The sequence below is a fragment of the Lynx rufus genome, unplaced genomic scaffold (genome assembly GCF_022079265.1).
Source record: "Lynx rufus isolate CCGP_SWC_20201006 ecotype Redwood Valley unplaced genomic scaffold, mLynRuf1.p SCAF_18, whole genome shotgun sequence".
Classification (NCBI taxonomy): domain Eukaryota; kingdom Metazoa; phylum Chordata; class Mammalia; order Carnivora; family Felidae; genus Lynx; species Lynx rufus.
Window position 1 is genome coordinate 26,080,591 of NW_025814832.1, and position 15,671 is coordinate 26,096,261.

At 36.5% G+C, this 15,671-nt stretch overlaps 1 protein-coding gene across 2 annotated transcripts in view; it reads right to left on the minus strand.

The window, feature by feature from the left end:
* The window catches only part of IKZF3 (IKAROS family zinc finger 3), an 89,585-nt gene that overhangs the window by 60,419 nt on the left and 13,495 nt on the right, over positions 1-15,671 (minus strand). Inside the window, exons 2-3 of one of the 2 annotated variants that reach the window (XM_047081227.1) lie at positions 5,677-5,730; positions 3,410-3,508 (exon numbers count right to left, since the gene is read on the minus strand). In XM_047081227.1, coding sequence (XP_046937183.1) covers positions 3,410-3,508; positions 5,677-5,730 — 153 coding nt within the window. Of the gene's footprint in view, positions 1-3,409; positions 3,512-5,676; positions 5,731-15,671 lie in introns of both variants that reach the window. The other variant, XM_047081226.1, reaches the window with a different exon arrangement.

Consider the following 15,671-nt stretch of genomic DNA (forward strand, 5'->3'; position numbering starts at 1 on the left):
GATGTAAAAACATCAGTTCAGTGGGATGAATTACATGCTGTTTTCCTAGCAGTGATGGAAGAATTTTAACAATGACAAAAGCCTCCACATTTTGGTTTTTACCTGATTCATGAGTGATGGCCAGTGGCCAGGCCATATGGATAGGCAGAAGGAAAACTGGTTATTTATTTATTTATTTATTTATTTATTTATTTATTTATTTTTATTTATTTATAAGGATTATTTATTTAAGTAATCTCTACACCCAGTGTGGGGCTCTAACTCACAAACCTGAGATCAAGAGTCATATGCTCTACTGACTGAGCCAGCCAGGTGCCTTGAAAACTGGTCTTTTAAAGCGATGCCCATATAGGGCATGACCGTATGGAAATCACTACAGGAATCTGAGGAGTGCATTAAAGTAGGACATGTCAATGCCCATCAGAAGAATCCCCTTCCAGGTTTGGAAGGGGATTGGAACCAAGTGGATATCACAGTGCACTTACTTGAAGTGGCCAAATGGTGTCCATGAAAGGTATAGACATTTGGGGACCACAGAAATACAGAGGGCTGAATCTGGACATATTCCTTTCGCACTCTCTGAGGCTCAAAATGCCAACAATAACTGTTCTATCTGTCAACAAGAGAGACAGAGGCTTCCGATGGCTATGGGGAAGATTCCTCAGAGGTAAGGCCCTATACATAGCTGGCAAGTGGATTACACTGAACCAATGCCAGTAGCCCCAGGGGGCTTACAAATGGTTTTTGACAGAATAGACACTGACTCTGGACTGTGTATTGCTTACCTGGTTGTAGATGCAAATGGTCAGGGTACTAAAAAACAAAACAAAACCAAAAAAAACCCAAAAAACAAACAAATAAAAAAACCCCACAACCCAGATCAGAAGATACTGCACCAATTTGGGCCACCAAATCACATTTCTTTGGGAGAAGAACACACTTTACAGTCCATAATGTCAAATGATGGGCAGAGAGATATTGTCCTCAGAAGAATAGTTTCATAGAGAATTGGAACAGGCAACTGAAACACTGGTTGTTTGAAACGGGAACGTGTAGACATGAAGGGCTGGCTGGTTTACATGTCTTCAAGAATGTGTGCTCACACTTAACACGAGCAGGGTTAAGGGAATGTCCCTGTTGATAGATTCCTGTTTTTCTGGTGAATCTGGGGAAGAGAGATGGAAGAGGATGCTAGTGTGACTGTGCAATTTTTTCCACGGGGGGGGGGGGGGGGGAATATTGGTATGACTATAATTCTTCCTAAGAGGAGAGGACACTGGTTTCATGACCATACTTTTTTTTCTTCCCCACATCACCTCAGCTTTCTCTTTCCTACCTGATGCAGTAGTCATAGGACCAGCGCTGCAACAAATGACAGAAACAGAGATGATTCCTAAGCAAGAAACTGTAGCTACAGGTTTGTTGTTTATTTAATTTTTAACGTTTATTTATTTTTGAGAGAGAGTGAGCAGGGGAGGGGCAGAGAGAGAGAGACGGAGATACAGAATCCGAAGCAGGCTCCAGGCTCTGAGCTATCAGCACATTGCCTGATGCAGGGCTCAAACTCATGAACTGTGAGATCATGACCTGAGCCGAAGTTGGACGCTTAACCAACTGGGCCACCCACACGTTCCAAGTAGCTACAGTTTTAAACCTTTATGTCAGAATTCCTAAAGGCCTGATAGGGTAGGTTGTGCCTTCACTCCATTTGGCAAAACTGAGGTTAACAGTGACTGCAGCTATGCTGCTAGTGGCAAAAATAGCCTGCTAGTTCTGTACCTAAGTAACTCTACCCTATATGAACAGGAGTGGATTGAGGGGGAGGCACTTGCTATACTAGTATTGTTGCCTGCAATCTAGACCAGCACAGCAGCTAAACCTCATGTTTCTTCCAAAAGTGGAAAAGTTCAGGCAGATGAAGAGAAGAAGGAATAGTAGCTGAGGGTAAAGAAATCAATCAATGGATTATGTAATGAAGGAAATCCAGTATTATATTAAAATGTCAAGAGAGGCTCAGAACAAGAAACTTGTAAATATTGTCTCTCAGTTCAATTATACCAGATGCTGAAAAGGTGAAGCCATACATTGCTGAGACCACTCCTGTTTTTGGAACCTGACAAAATCAAATGGAAGGCTGTAAACCTGAGTGACCTCACCCTGGGAGACATTTTCAAATGATATGATGATGGACCAGAATAATTATTAATGACTGAATGTGACTGTAGTAATGTGCCAGTATCTTGACTTTTACGATCCTTTTGTAAAAAAATTTTTAGTGTTTTATTTATTTTTGAGAGTGAGCAGGCGAGGGGCAGAGAGAGAGGGAGACACAGAATCTGAAGCAAGCACCAGGCTCTGAGCCGTCAGCACAGAGCCCGGTGTGGGGCTCAAACTCACAAACCACGAAATCATGACCTGAGCCAAAGTTGGAAGCTTAATGGACTAAGCCACCTAGGCGCCCCTATGATCCTTTGTTACAAGAGATTTGTGCTCAAAGACCAGTGGGTAGCCTATGGTAAAATACAAAAATATATTTGGTCTTTGTCCCAGGTTCCTGGCACAAGAGTCCTCCCAAACCTTGGAATCTTCCTGAGTGATAGGAGTATCTTTTGTTATTTATAATAATCTCTTTTCAATCACACCTAAGTTTCTGCTAATGAGGTGAGTTAGGGTAAGGGCCCTAGTCAGGATGGGTTCATCACCAGAAAGACAAAGTGATAGGGGGGCACTGGGTAGGTTCTGAAGATTGAGCTCTATAAAAAGTCTTAAACATACTTTGCCTTATGCATTTCTTCCATTTGGCTGTTCTTGAATTGTATCCATTATGATAAACTAGTAATAGTAAAGCACTTTCCTAAATTCTCTGAGTCATTCTAGCAACTTATCAAACCTGAGGAGGGTGGGTGTGGAAAACCCTGCATTTGTAGCCAAGCTGGACAGAAATGTAGGTAACATGGAGACCTGGTAGTTTCAACTGGTGTCTAAAGTGAGGACAGTCTTGTGGGACTGAGCCTTTAACATGTGGGTTCTTTGCTAATTCCAGGAGTTAGTATGAGAATTTAATGGAATTGTGGGACACCCAGTTATTCTCTGAAGAATTGGAGAATTGGTTGTTGGTGTTGGGAAATACCCCACAATTTCTATAATGAACATGTATTATTTTTACAACAGAAAAGAGTCAAATAAACATTTTAGAAATGAAGTTAGTATAACTTGAATACTGAATAAGCACCTTAAATTCTCAAAGTTTGCTGATACCCTTTAGCAAATTATTAAATATTAATATTCGTAAAATGAACAAAACTTAATTACTTTCAACTCAACCCACAAATGCAAGTTTCTGATTTCTTCCACATATTTAGCCTCAACCATATCTATAACCAGTTTTAGTCCATACTCAATGGCTCACCTCCTATATCTTCATCTTCATTGGTTGGGCCTTCCACACTGTCTGCATTTTCTGTTTCATGAGGTTTGGTTAAATCGTAGTCATTCAAAATCACTGGACCTTCTAGGAGATAAAAAGAATTTTAACTATTCAGTCAAATTTTAAAGGGTTTTTATAAACATGTATTAAGTAGACTCCCATTTCAGCACAATATCTCAATGATAGACAGAATTCTTTCATATATACACCAAGTGGAATATATGTGATAACTCTTGAGGTTTAGAAATATGCCCAGGTGCACCTGAGTTAAAATGTATTCATGTTCCTTCCTGACAGAAATTCTCTCTCTTTTGGTATGTCTCACAATATTCAGTAGGATGCTATTGTTATTTATGACCAAGAAGTATTTGTGTAGTGATGAGAAATACTGAGCTCAAAAATACTGGCATAATCTGATTTGGGAAGATGCTTTCCTAAGAGGAAACCCATAAGCAACTGTATATCAAATCCTATTTTCCTTTTCTGTTCACATTATAAATGTGATTCTGTGGAAAACATATTGGCCCTCAAGTTCCTTTATTTCTTTGAACATTTACTAAATGCTGAAAAGGCTATAGATATGAATAAGTAATAATTCCTGTCCTCAAGGAGCTTATAATTGGCAAATATAGATTAAGACAAGATCATAAGTATAATGTAGACTCAGACAAGAGAGTAAGGGAAATACAAAGTATTATGTGAGTTCACAAGTGAAAGGGAGCAGACATAATAAAAGCATGCTTAAACAAACAGCAAACTTGTTAAAAATCAAGTTTAACAGAAATATACTTTTGTACAATAAATACTGATATTATTAGACACTAGAAAAAAGGAACAATGTGGCGTATTATTTCATGTACAAGCATAGTAGCTTAAAAAGATATTAACAAAAGAAATAAACTAAAAACTTATTCACTTTCAAACTCTTTTCTTTTTTTTAACGTTAATTTATTATTTTGAGAGAAAGAGAGACAGAGCATGAGCAGTGGAGGGGCAGAGAGAGAGGGAGACTCAGAATCCAAAGCAGGCTCCAGGCTCCGAGCCATCAGCACAGAGCCCGACATGGGGCTTGAATCTACGAACCGTGAGATCATGACCTAAGCCAAAATTGGACGCTTAACTGACTGAGAGACCCAGGTGTCCCTCTATCAAACTCCTTTCTAATGTTTATAAAATATTTATTGAGTACCTACTACCTACAACAAATAGTCAAAGAAACTGAATCCTGTGGCATTTACGCTAGGTGAAATAGGAGAAGTGACTAGAAACTCTGCAGTGGTATTCCTTCCAGCTCACCTGTGACCAAACAGATGGAGCAGGACTTGTGCTGGAATACAGGAGTAAAATAGAAACATATTTCATAAAATCCATGACTAACAGATGCTGAAAATATGGTTATAATGGACTCATGTTTTGATTTATAAACACATTAAACTCCTAACTTCTGCATATTGTAACATGTACTCTATGAACAATAAGACACTGTTCTAAATAGTAGTTCACTTTTCTCAAGCTTAAAATGACTAACATAAAGTGCACACCTGAACAACTAACATGAGGTCCTGGTTCAATTAAAATATAAGGTTATAATTGATAATAACAAAAAGGTACTCCAGTGGTTAATTTTGTAATATAGCACAAATTATGATCCAAACAAAGTGGGTTAATCAATCTAGGAAACATGGAAGTTATTTTTAGGAAATAGATTATTTTAAATGTCTCTAGTTTATTCTGGAGCAGGAGTCAGCAAACTATGGCCTGAGAGCCACAAGCAATGGCTTGTTTTTATATGGGCCCAGGAAGTAGGAATGGTTTTTACACTTTTAAAATGTTGCAAAAAACATAAAGAGGAATATGTGACAGAGATCCTGTATTGCCCACAAAGTCTAAAATACTTACTATCTTGCTATTCACAAAAAAAGTTTGCTGACCACTATCTACAGTGAAAATCACAAGCTGATGAAACATAAGCTACTACATTGGTCAACAAAAACTGCTTTTATTTAAACTAGTCAGTTAAAAATAATTAAAAGGAAAAAACAAACAAACAGTGATCAACATTAGGTTTGGCCCTATGATGCCAAATAATTTATATAATGTAAATGGATGAGTTATTTTTGTATCAGAAAGAGACAACTATGTTTTTTCCCAACACATTTCTATAGCATTTTTACTATAATCAGAATATTCATCTTTCTTTGGTAATTTCAGTAAAGGTATATTTCTAGAAAGGAAAGACCTGATGTTACCTGTGGGCACAGGCTGTTCCTGAGTGCTTTTCAGTTCCACATTTGGTTTTATATCTGAAAAGAAAAGGATTATAAATATTAGCTACTTAATTTTTTTCAGATTTGAGGTTTGTAAATTTAATAAGGATACTATTTTGGAAGCTTTAGCAGATTTCCCCTTCAGAGCAGGACTGTTCTTTTCCTCTACCCTCCCTAAAAAGCACCTCAAGGAGAATAAAAGGAATTATTTACACAGCAATTGTATTTTAAAGAGATTAAGAGGAAAAAATTAGAACTTTATACTTAACATTTCTAGTACTTTTCTTTTTTTTCCTGAAGACTTGAGTTCCCATCTGGTATTATCTCTCTTCAGTCAAAAGAGCTTCTCTTAGCATTTCTAGTAATGCAAATATGTGAGTGACAACTTTTCCTAGTTTTCATTTATTTGGAAATATCTTTATTTTGCCTTCAATTTTAAAGGATATTTTTACTTGATACAGAATTCTGGGTTGACAGTTTTCTTCCAGCACTTTAAAGATGACATTCTACTACCTTCTAGGCTCTATTGTTTCTGATGAGAAGTCAGTGATATTTGTATTATTGCTTTCCTATATACAATGTATTCTTTTTCTCTGAATGCTTTCCAGATTTTCCCTTTACCTTTGGTTTTCTGCAGTTTGACTATGATATGCCTACATATTATTTTATTTGAATTTATCCCACTTGGCCCTCTCTCTCACTGAGCTTTTGTAAAATTATGTTTTTCACTAAACTTGAGAAATGTTCAGTCATTATTTCTTCAAATAGTTTTTCTTCTCCATCCTCTTGCTCCTTTCCTTCAGGCTGGAGAATTGCCTCATGTGCAGTGCTGGAGTCCAAGAGGGATAAAAAGGGTATCCAAGATAAGGGATAGCCTAGTATGAGTCAGAGCCTGAGCATAGTGAATAGGACATTTGTACATAGAGGTGGTCTGGTGTGGGTTTTCAGAGCTTAAATGGGTGTGAGCAAGGTACCCACATGGAGACAGTGGGGAGAGCTTCTATGCACAGGATCACTCCAGTGCAAGTTCAGTGCAAGAACTTGAGAGGGGTGAAGAAGGGATCCACTTATTAGGTATAGTTTTACATGGAGGTGTCAGAGCCTGAGCAGTTGAAAAGGGTGTCCAATAGCATAGTGGCTATGGTACAGGATGTAAGAACCCAAACGAGGCAAGGAAAGCATCTGTGCTGATGAAGGGATGGTAGTGGCAATGGATGATTGGTTATATAAAGGTGGATTGATCAAATAAGTGACTACAATAAGGTAATAAGAGCCAGGTTTTTCTCTGTCAGAGAAGGGAGTTACAAATATGGAAGCCTGTGGTACTGTACTGGAAATGAAGGTACTGGTGTGAATGCATGGCTTCTACTCTACATAAATAAATATAAAATATAGATGTCTACATGTATGTATGGATATACATACATATAATCCCTTAGCCCTGTCCACTGAGAGCACCTGGGAGTGGTAACACTACACCAACTTCTAGCATCCAGATATTAACTTCTAAATTTTTTTAATTTTTTTTTTTTTGGGAAAGAGAGAGCATGCAAGCTTGTGTGGGGGAGGGACAGAGAGAAGGAGAGAGAATCCCAAGCAAGCTCCACACTGTCAGTGTGCAGAACCTGATGCGGGGCTCAATTTCATGAACTGCGAGATCATGACTTGAGCCAAAACCGAGTTGGACACTCAACTGACTGAGCCACCCAGGTGCCCCCAGATATTAATTTCTAAATATCATTCTCCATTTAAAGGATCCAGGCTTCTTGGAGAAATGGCTTATTCTAGGGTTTGGGCAGGGAAAAGTACATAATGGGTCTGGAACATTTTGTTGTGTCACAAAGTATGGAAGTGCCTACAGAATGAAGAGGATATATTAGAGGATATAGACATTATCTTGAAGGGGTTTCCACTGGCCAAATCTGAGACAGGGAAGTATCAAAATAAAAATGATGGTATTGGATTATAACTCATTGAAAAAAAAAACAAATTCATGAGTCCAAATTGACATTAATAAGTAAATAAAATGAAAGTCAGATGATGAATGGAGTATTTATACAGTTTCAAAGCGTTTCTCCCAAAATACTTATTATTACAGAGATGAAAAGAGCAACCACATAGTAAACAACTTGGTAGACACCATGGTAATTGAACAAAGATCATCATCAGTAATGCGACAAATGAAAATTATGTGCCATCCGAACACAGCATCACTTCTATGATATTGCTGCCAAATACACATAACATGAATCTAACCATGAGAAAAGGAACTCTGAGGAATAGTTTACAAAATAACTGGCTTGTAATCCTCAAAAGTGTCAAGTCATGAAAGACTGAGGAACTAAGAAACTGTTCCAGACTGAGGAGAGTGAAGAGACTTGACAATTAAATACAATGTGTGATTGTGAGCTGAATCCTCCTGCAATAAATAACACCGTAGAAACAAATGGACAAATCTGAATGGGGGTCTGAGGATTAAATGGTAGTAATGTATCAGTGTTAATTTCCCGATTTGGACGTTGTTTTGTGGTTATATAGAAGAAGTATACTTTAGTACGTTAAAGTATTCAAGGATTATAGGGCACTGTGTCAGCAACTTATTCTCAAAGCTTCTGAAAAAAAATTTTTGTACTATATCGCAACTTTTCTGTAAGTTTGATAGTATTTTTTTAAATTAAAAAAAAAAAAGCTAAATGTGAAACTTTTAACCTGCACACTAAAGGGATTCTTAACAGGAAAAAAAAAAGAAAAGAAAAAAAACTAGCTCAAAGGTTTCACATAAACAACCTTCATGTGAAAATATTCTTTAGTTACTACAGAGCAAGATGGCTTTTAATTTGGTGACCTAAAGGAAAAAGGTCCCAGCCTCTGAACCTTTTAAACCCCCTGACAATGACATTTAAATAGCTCTCAATATTTTTTCAAGTGGGCTTTGTGTGCTACAAATAACACCAGAAACAAATGAGTACAGTTTCTAAGAGAAAAAGGAGATTCTGACTACCTTAGCATTCAGAACTTGAAGGAAACATTAAAACCATCTATTATCAGGCTACATGGATATTCTTCTTGGGTACTAAAAAATATTTAAAACACAGGACAAAAGAAATTGAAGTACATTTTTTCCACCTGAAATCAAAGGTCCTTATAAAATGATGAAGCCCAGTAGTAGACAGATAGTGAAAGAAATTCCAACTGAAGACCAGAAACCTGTTAAATATTTCTAAGTACAGTAAAACTTTCCAGTTTTTAATGGATCATTTTGTAATTTCTTTACACTTCAGTCCAAAAAAACACTTCAAAATTTTTCTATTTGAAATATAAATATTTTTAATGTTAAATTACTGCCATCTTTTTAATATGTTGGCAGTCAACATGGCTTTACAATATTTTCCAAAAGAATGCTCTAGAAAGTTAAGAATGAAGGGTCCCTGTATTGCTTTTGAAATATAGTTTCCTGTACTGATGTTTATCATAACTGGTGCAGATGATAGAAGAATCCCAGAGTGTGTTAATTTTGTTTAAATATAAGTCTCCTCATTTTCTACATCTCTCCTGTTACTTGAATAGGTAAATCATACTCCTGCCTCAAGACCTTTTCATTTACCTTTCCTTCTGACCAGAATGCTCTTCCAAAAATCACCTTACCAAACAAGCTTTACCTAACTATCCTATACAAAAACATCATCCTCTGTTGGGGGAGGGGGGAGGGTGAAACAGGTGATGGGGATTAAGAGTACACTTATCATGATGAACATTAAGTAATGTATAGAATTGTTGAGTCACCACATTGTACATCTGAAACTAATATAACACTGTGTTAACTCTACTAAAATTAAAATTTTTAACTTAATTAAAAATTAAAAAAAATAAAATGTCATCCTCCATTGTCACTTTCTTTTCTCTTACCCTGCCTTATTTTTCTTCATAAAATTTCTTCATTGTCACCACCTGACATATATACACATATATTTGTTATTTTTTTAACCTATCTCCCTCTACCAGAATGTTAAGTTCATGACAACAGGAATGTTGTCTGTATTTTTTATTACTATTTTGCTGTATCTTCAGGTCCCAAAATAGTGCCCAACCATGATGGGCACTCAATAAATATTTATTGAATGAACACATGAATTTCTATACCTCTATTATTGATCCTTACAGACACTCTAGATCAAAGTTCTGCAAACTACAGCTTACCACCTGTTTTTGTATAGCATGGGAAATAAGAGTGGTTTTTACATTTTTAAATGGATAAAACAATCAGAATACTGTTTCATGCCCCTGGAAAATTGTATGAAATTCAAATTTCAGTATCCAAAAATAAAGTTTTATTGGCACACAGCCAAACTCATTCATTTATGTGTTGTCGATGGCTGCTTCTGTACTCCAATGGAGTACATAGCTGAAAAGTTGCAACAGAGACTATATGACTCACAAAGCCTATAAAAGTCACTATCTTGTCATTTACAGAAAAGTTTACCAAGCCGTGCTCTAGATCTATTACTAATACTAATACTGTATCATCCAATACAGTACCCACCAGCCACATGTGGTGATTTAACTTTAAATGTAAATTAATTAAAATTAAAAATTTAGTTTCTCAGTTCCACCACCCACATTTAAAGTACTCAACAGAACATGCGGCTAGTGGTTACTATACTGGACAGCATAGACAAGGAACCTTTCCATCATCACAGAAAGTTCTACTGAATGGCACTGCTCTAGATTTTAGAATATCCTGCTGTTGCTTGGGATACCACTGCAAAGCTATTTCTTTAAAACAAACATTAAAACTCTGGATCAGGAAAAAAATAAATCAAAACACATATAAAAATTAAATACCAAGAAAAAACTAAAGGTATTATGCCAGGAAACAATTTAACAATGGCAATCTTCTATCAATATTTCCAAAATTCCTACAATTGGAATTTCAGGAAAAAGTTATAGTTTTCATTAATGTAGTAATCAACGATATAAAGCATCTAGGCAACACCTTCCATACAGACTGAAACATTACTGTCACTTTTTTGGAGGGTAAAAAAATAAAATAAAATAAAACACCACATGATGCCAAACATCCAGATAAAATATTTTAAAGTATACTCACACGTATGTGCACAAATATACTTAGCATCATATTTCCATTAGGATTTTTTGGTATCGTTTGATAAAACCATTTTTCTTATCTCATTTAAAAGCCAAAATTATAATCTAGCAGAAAACCCTAGCAAACACTCTTTTCATATCATTTGTCCTCCTGCCCTTCCTACAATTAAATAACCAATCTCCTCATACGTTTTAATTAAATCGTTAGTGTTTTCCCTTGACCTTTAAATAACAAATGTTATAAAAATTATATCTATTATATTACTGAGATGGCTGACAAACGAATTTGACTGGAAAATTAAAGGTTATTTCTTCTGTAGCTTTCCAAGTACTCCAGAGTCTCAAAGCTTTACTAGCAATCTCAAATTGTTTTCTACCAGTATTGAAAACAAGCCTTCATCATATGTTTGCTGAGAAATGACAGTTTCCAATTTGTTTTTATTCCTTCAGATTCTCTTTTCATTGGCGAAGATGCCATTTAAAACAATTTCACTAGTTAGAATTTTTGTTAAGATACTAAGATTTTTTGGGGCGCCTAGGTGGCTCAGTTGGTTAAGTGTCTGACTTTGGCTCAGGTCATGATCTCATGATTTGTGAGTTTGAGACCCGCATTGGGCTCTGTGCTGACAGCGCAGAGCCTGGAGCCCACTTTGGGTTCTTGTCTCCCTTTCTCTCTTCTCCTTCCCTGCTCATGCTCTGTCTCTCTCTCTCTCCTTCAAAAATAAATAAACATTCAAAAATAAAAAAAGATACTAAGATTTTTCTCAGAGATTCTAGCATTTTATGCACTGCTAAATGAAAGGGGGTAGATGACAAATAAAATTTAAACTTGGAAATGGCAGCAGTCTGGTTAATAGAGATTTCATCAAAGTTCACATGTGAAGGTTTTTACCTCTTAACTCTAAAATAAATTATCATTTTCTTTTTTTTTTTTTTTTTAATTTTTTTTTCAACGTTTATTTATTTTTGGGACAGAGAGAGACAGAGCATGAACAGGGGAGGGGCAGAGAGAGAGGGAGACACAGAATCGGAAACAGGCTCCAGGCTCTGAGCCATCAGCCCAGAGCCCGACACGGGGCTCGAACTCACAGACCGCGAGATCGTGACCTGGCTGAAGTCGGACGCTTAACCGACTGCGCCACCCAGGCGCCCCTAAAATAAATTATCTATGAACAAAACCAAACATTTTCATTAGCAACAGAATTTGTAACCATATTTTTAACTCAAGTGGTTGTAAACTTGCCTTTATTTTGATACTATTAAGTAACTGACATTCAATGAAGAATATCAGCTAACAAAATTCTATTCTTAGTTTCAGAGATCAGATTTTATTCACTAGTCTGTTTTCCTGGTAGAAAGTGTAGGTGCTAAAGGAGAGAAAAATGTCAAATTTTAGAAAGAATCCTGTACCAAGTGTGACAGCTGCCTGTAGCATTGGTCCCTGACAGCTGCCAGAAAACTGTCTCTGAGTGTTGACACTCCTTTTTATCTTCATAACGGTAAACTGACTCCCCTATCCTCATGCCTCTTAAAAAAAAAACAAAAAAAACTTTCTCTTCTCTAAAAGGTCCACTTTTAATTTTTTTAACCAAAAGCTTAGGAAACTGAGTCATTGACTACAAAAATGTGTTCGACAATAACAAAATTAACACTTAGTACTATAAATGCGGCAACACAAGGGTGAGCTACTATTTCTGAAAGGTCTTTCTCTAATTCTCTTAATACTACCAGGTATAATCATTCCTGGAATCTTACCACACAGGATTAGTTATGCTTTTTAGTTTATTTATTTATTTTTGAGAGAAAGAGAGAGGCAGCACGAACACATGGGTGAGCGGGGGAGAGGCAAGGAAAGAGGGAGAGAGAATCCCAAGAAGGTCCACGTGCTGTCAGCATGAAGCCCAATGGGGGGCTTGATCTCACAAACCATGTGAGTTCATGACCTGAGCTGAAATCAGAGTTGGATGCCTAACTGACCCAGGCTCCCCAAGAATAGTTCTGTTTAATGAAAAATGATCCTTATAACCTAATGAAATTAAAATATAAGAATTGGAGTGGATATCTTAGCTATCTTACCTCTTCTTCCTCTGCTACCTGAATTTCCTCCAATACCCCCCTATTTGGGTTGCACAGCCTCTGCTTACACACTTCCAGTAATATAGAATGTTATTCCTTGCCATTTCAGAAAAGGTCTAATGGTTAAAAAAGTTCCTCCTTAAATATAGATAGCTGAACTCAAATTTCCTGAAATGTACATTTCAGGTCCAAGTTCAGCTCTCTGGAAACATATAGGATAAGTTATCACTCAGATGCTAACACTCTCACTCATGGTTAGAGCTTTCTTCTGAACCTGGTTTTGTTTGCTTGTGGTTCTCCAAAAATGTGACATCAACCACTTAGCCCAGTAGTGCAAATGAAGATTTCTCATTGCATCTCTGGAAGATAAACAGGTGCAATGGCAATTTATTATCTCCCCATTATATAGACAAAATTCAAGACACAAAGAAAGACAAAAAATATAAAGTCACGTAATTGTCTAAGGGTACAATGTCAGTGACACATTAAGGAGCAGGATTCATGTCTTGAATTTCCCTTTTGTTTCAAAAAATTTAAATAATGTTTAAAGTGATTTCCTATATAGATTACAGATTTTAGAAGAAGGCCAAAACTAGAAAAGATTTCAGACCTAATAATTTCAAACACTTCAGTTGACTATGATTGAGGGGAAAGGAAGATATAAAATGAGAGTAATGAAATACTCTAGTCATGAAATACTTCCTTTCCTTCTTCTACCTTGGACTAAGGTAAAGGTTAAGAAATATCAAGATTACTGGGTGCCTGGTTGGCTCAGTTGGTTAAGCATCTGACTTCAGCCCAGGTTCATGATCCTGCGCTTTGTAGGTTCGACCCCTGCATCGGGCTCTGTGCTGACAGCTCAGAGCCTGGAGCCTGCTTTGGATTCTGTGTTTCCCTTTCTTTCTGCCCCTCCCCTGCTTGTACTCTGTCTCTCTGTCTCCCCCAAATAAACATTAAAAAAATAAAAAATAAATAAATATCAAGATTACTTCTCTAAGGACACCAGATCAAATACGGCCCACATCACCATTCCAGTTTTTCCTACCTTATTCTTTTTTAATAAAATATCCTATTTCCCAACTAGATTAAATGTCTAATGAGGAAATTATAGACTGTTGGTTACAGGTCTAAAACAGCAAATTCAATATCTAGTGTTATTTTCCTTGATAGAAAAATAAGTTGTAGAAAAATAAATACATATTAATTTTGCCACAGATATCACATGCCACCAAATGAATATATAGAGAGAAAAGGAAGAATGGTATTTCATGTCATTGCTACTTAAAAAAATGTGTTAGGGGTACCTGAGTGGCTCAGTCAGTTAAGTGTTCGACTTCAGCTCAGTTCATGATCTCACAGCTTGTGGGTTCAAGCCCCTCATCAGGCTCTGTGCTGACAGCTCAGAACCTGGAGCCTGCTTTGGATTCTGTGTCTCCATCTCTTTCTGCCCCTTCCCTGCTCAAGCTCTGTCTCTGTCTCTCTCTCAAAAATAAACATTAATTTTTTTTTATATGTTTGTGTTAAAATGATTGAATCCAACATTCTCCAAGTAAGATTTTCATTTTAATTGCAAAATGTCTAGTTTCTGTTATAAAATAATTGGGGTCAAAAACAGAATCAACAAAACAGATGAACATATGGGAAAGGGGGAAAAAGAGAGAGAGGGAAGCAAACCATAAGAGACTCCTAACGATAGAGAACAAACTAAGGGTTGATGGAGGGAGGTGGGGATGGGCTAGATGGGTGATGGGTATTAAGGACAGCACTTGTTATGATGAGCACTGGGTGTTATATGTAAGTGATGAATCACTAAATTCTACTCCTGAAACCAATATTACACTATATACTAACTAATTGGAATTCAAATAAAAATTTGAAAAACCAGAATCATTAATTTAAAGTGGGTAATAAACCTAAATGTGAAAGCTAAAGCAATCAAATTTCTAGAGGAAAACTCAGGAGAATATTTTTATGGTCTTAGAGTAGGCAAATATTTCTAAACAGGATGTGAGAGGCACTCAATCCTCCCCCCAGAAATTTAATATATTAGTCTTAGTTAAAGTTCAAAAATCTACTTATCAAATAGATTAAGAAAATAAGCAAGTTACAAACTGGAAGAAAAAATTTGTAATACACATCTGACAAAGTACATGTTTCTAAAATATTTTATTTTATTTTATTTTTTATTAAAATTTTTTAATGTTTATTTTTGAGAGAGAGACAGAGCACAGCAGGGAAGGGACAGAGAGAGAGGGAGACACAGAATCTGAAGCAGGCTCCAGGCTCTGAGCTGTTAGCACAGAGCCTGATGCGGGGCTCAAACTCACGAGCAGTGAGATCATGACCTGAGCCAAAATCGGATGCTTAACCAACTGAGCCACCCAGGCACCCCCTCTAAAATATTTTTTTAACGTTTATTTATTTATTTTTGAGAGAGAAAGAGAGAGAGAGAGGGATACAGAGAGGAAGACAGAAAATCCCAAGCACGCTCTGTGCTATCAGCACAGAGCTTGACGCAGGGATTGATTTCACGAACCGTGAGATGATGACCTGAGGCGAAATCAAGAGCTGGGTGCCTAACTGACTGAGCCACCCAGGTGCCCCTAAAATATGTTTTAAATGCCTACAAAATAAATAAGAAAAAATATAAACAACCCAACTTAAAAAAATATACAGAAAGCTTACAAAACTTCAGGAATGAGGATATCTAAATGGCCAATAAACATATGAAAAGGTATTCAACATTATTCATCAGAAAAATGCAAATTAAAACACAATTAAATACCATTACACAC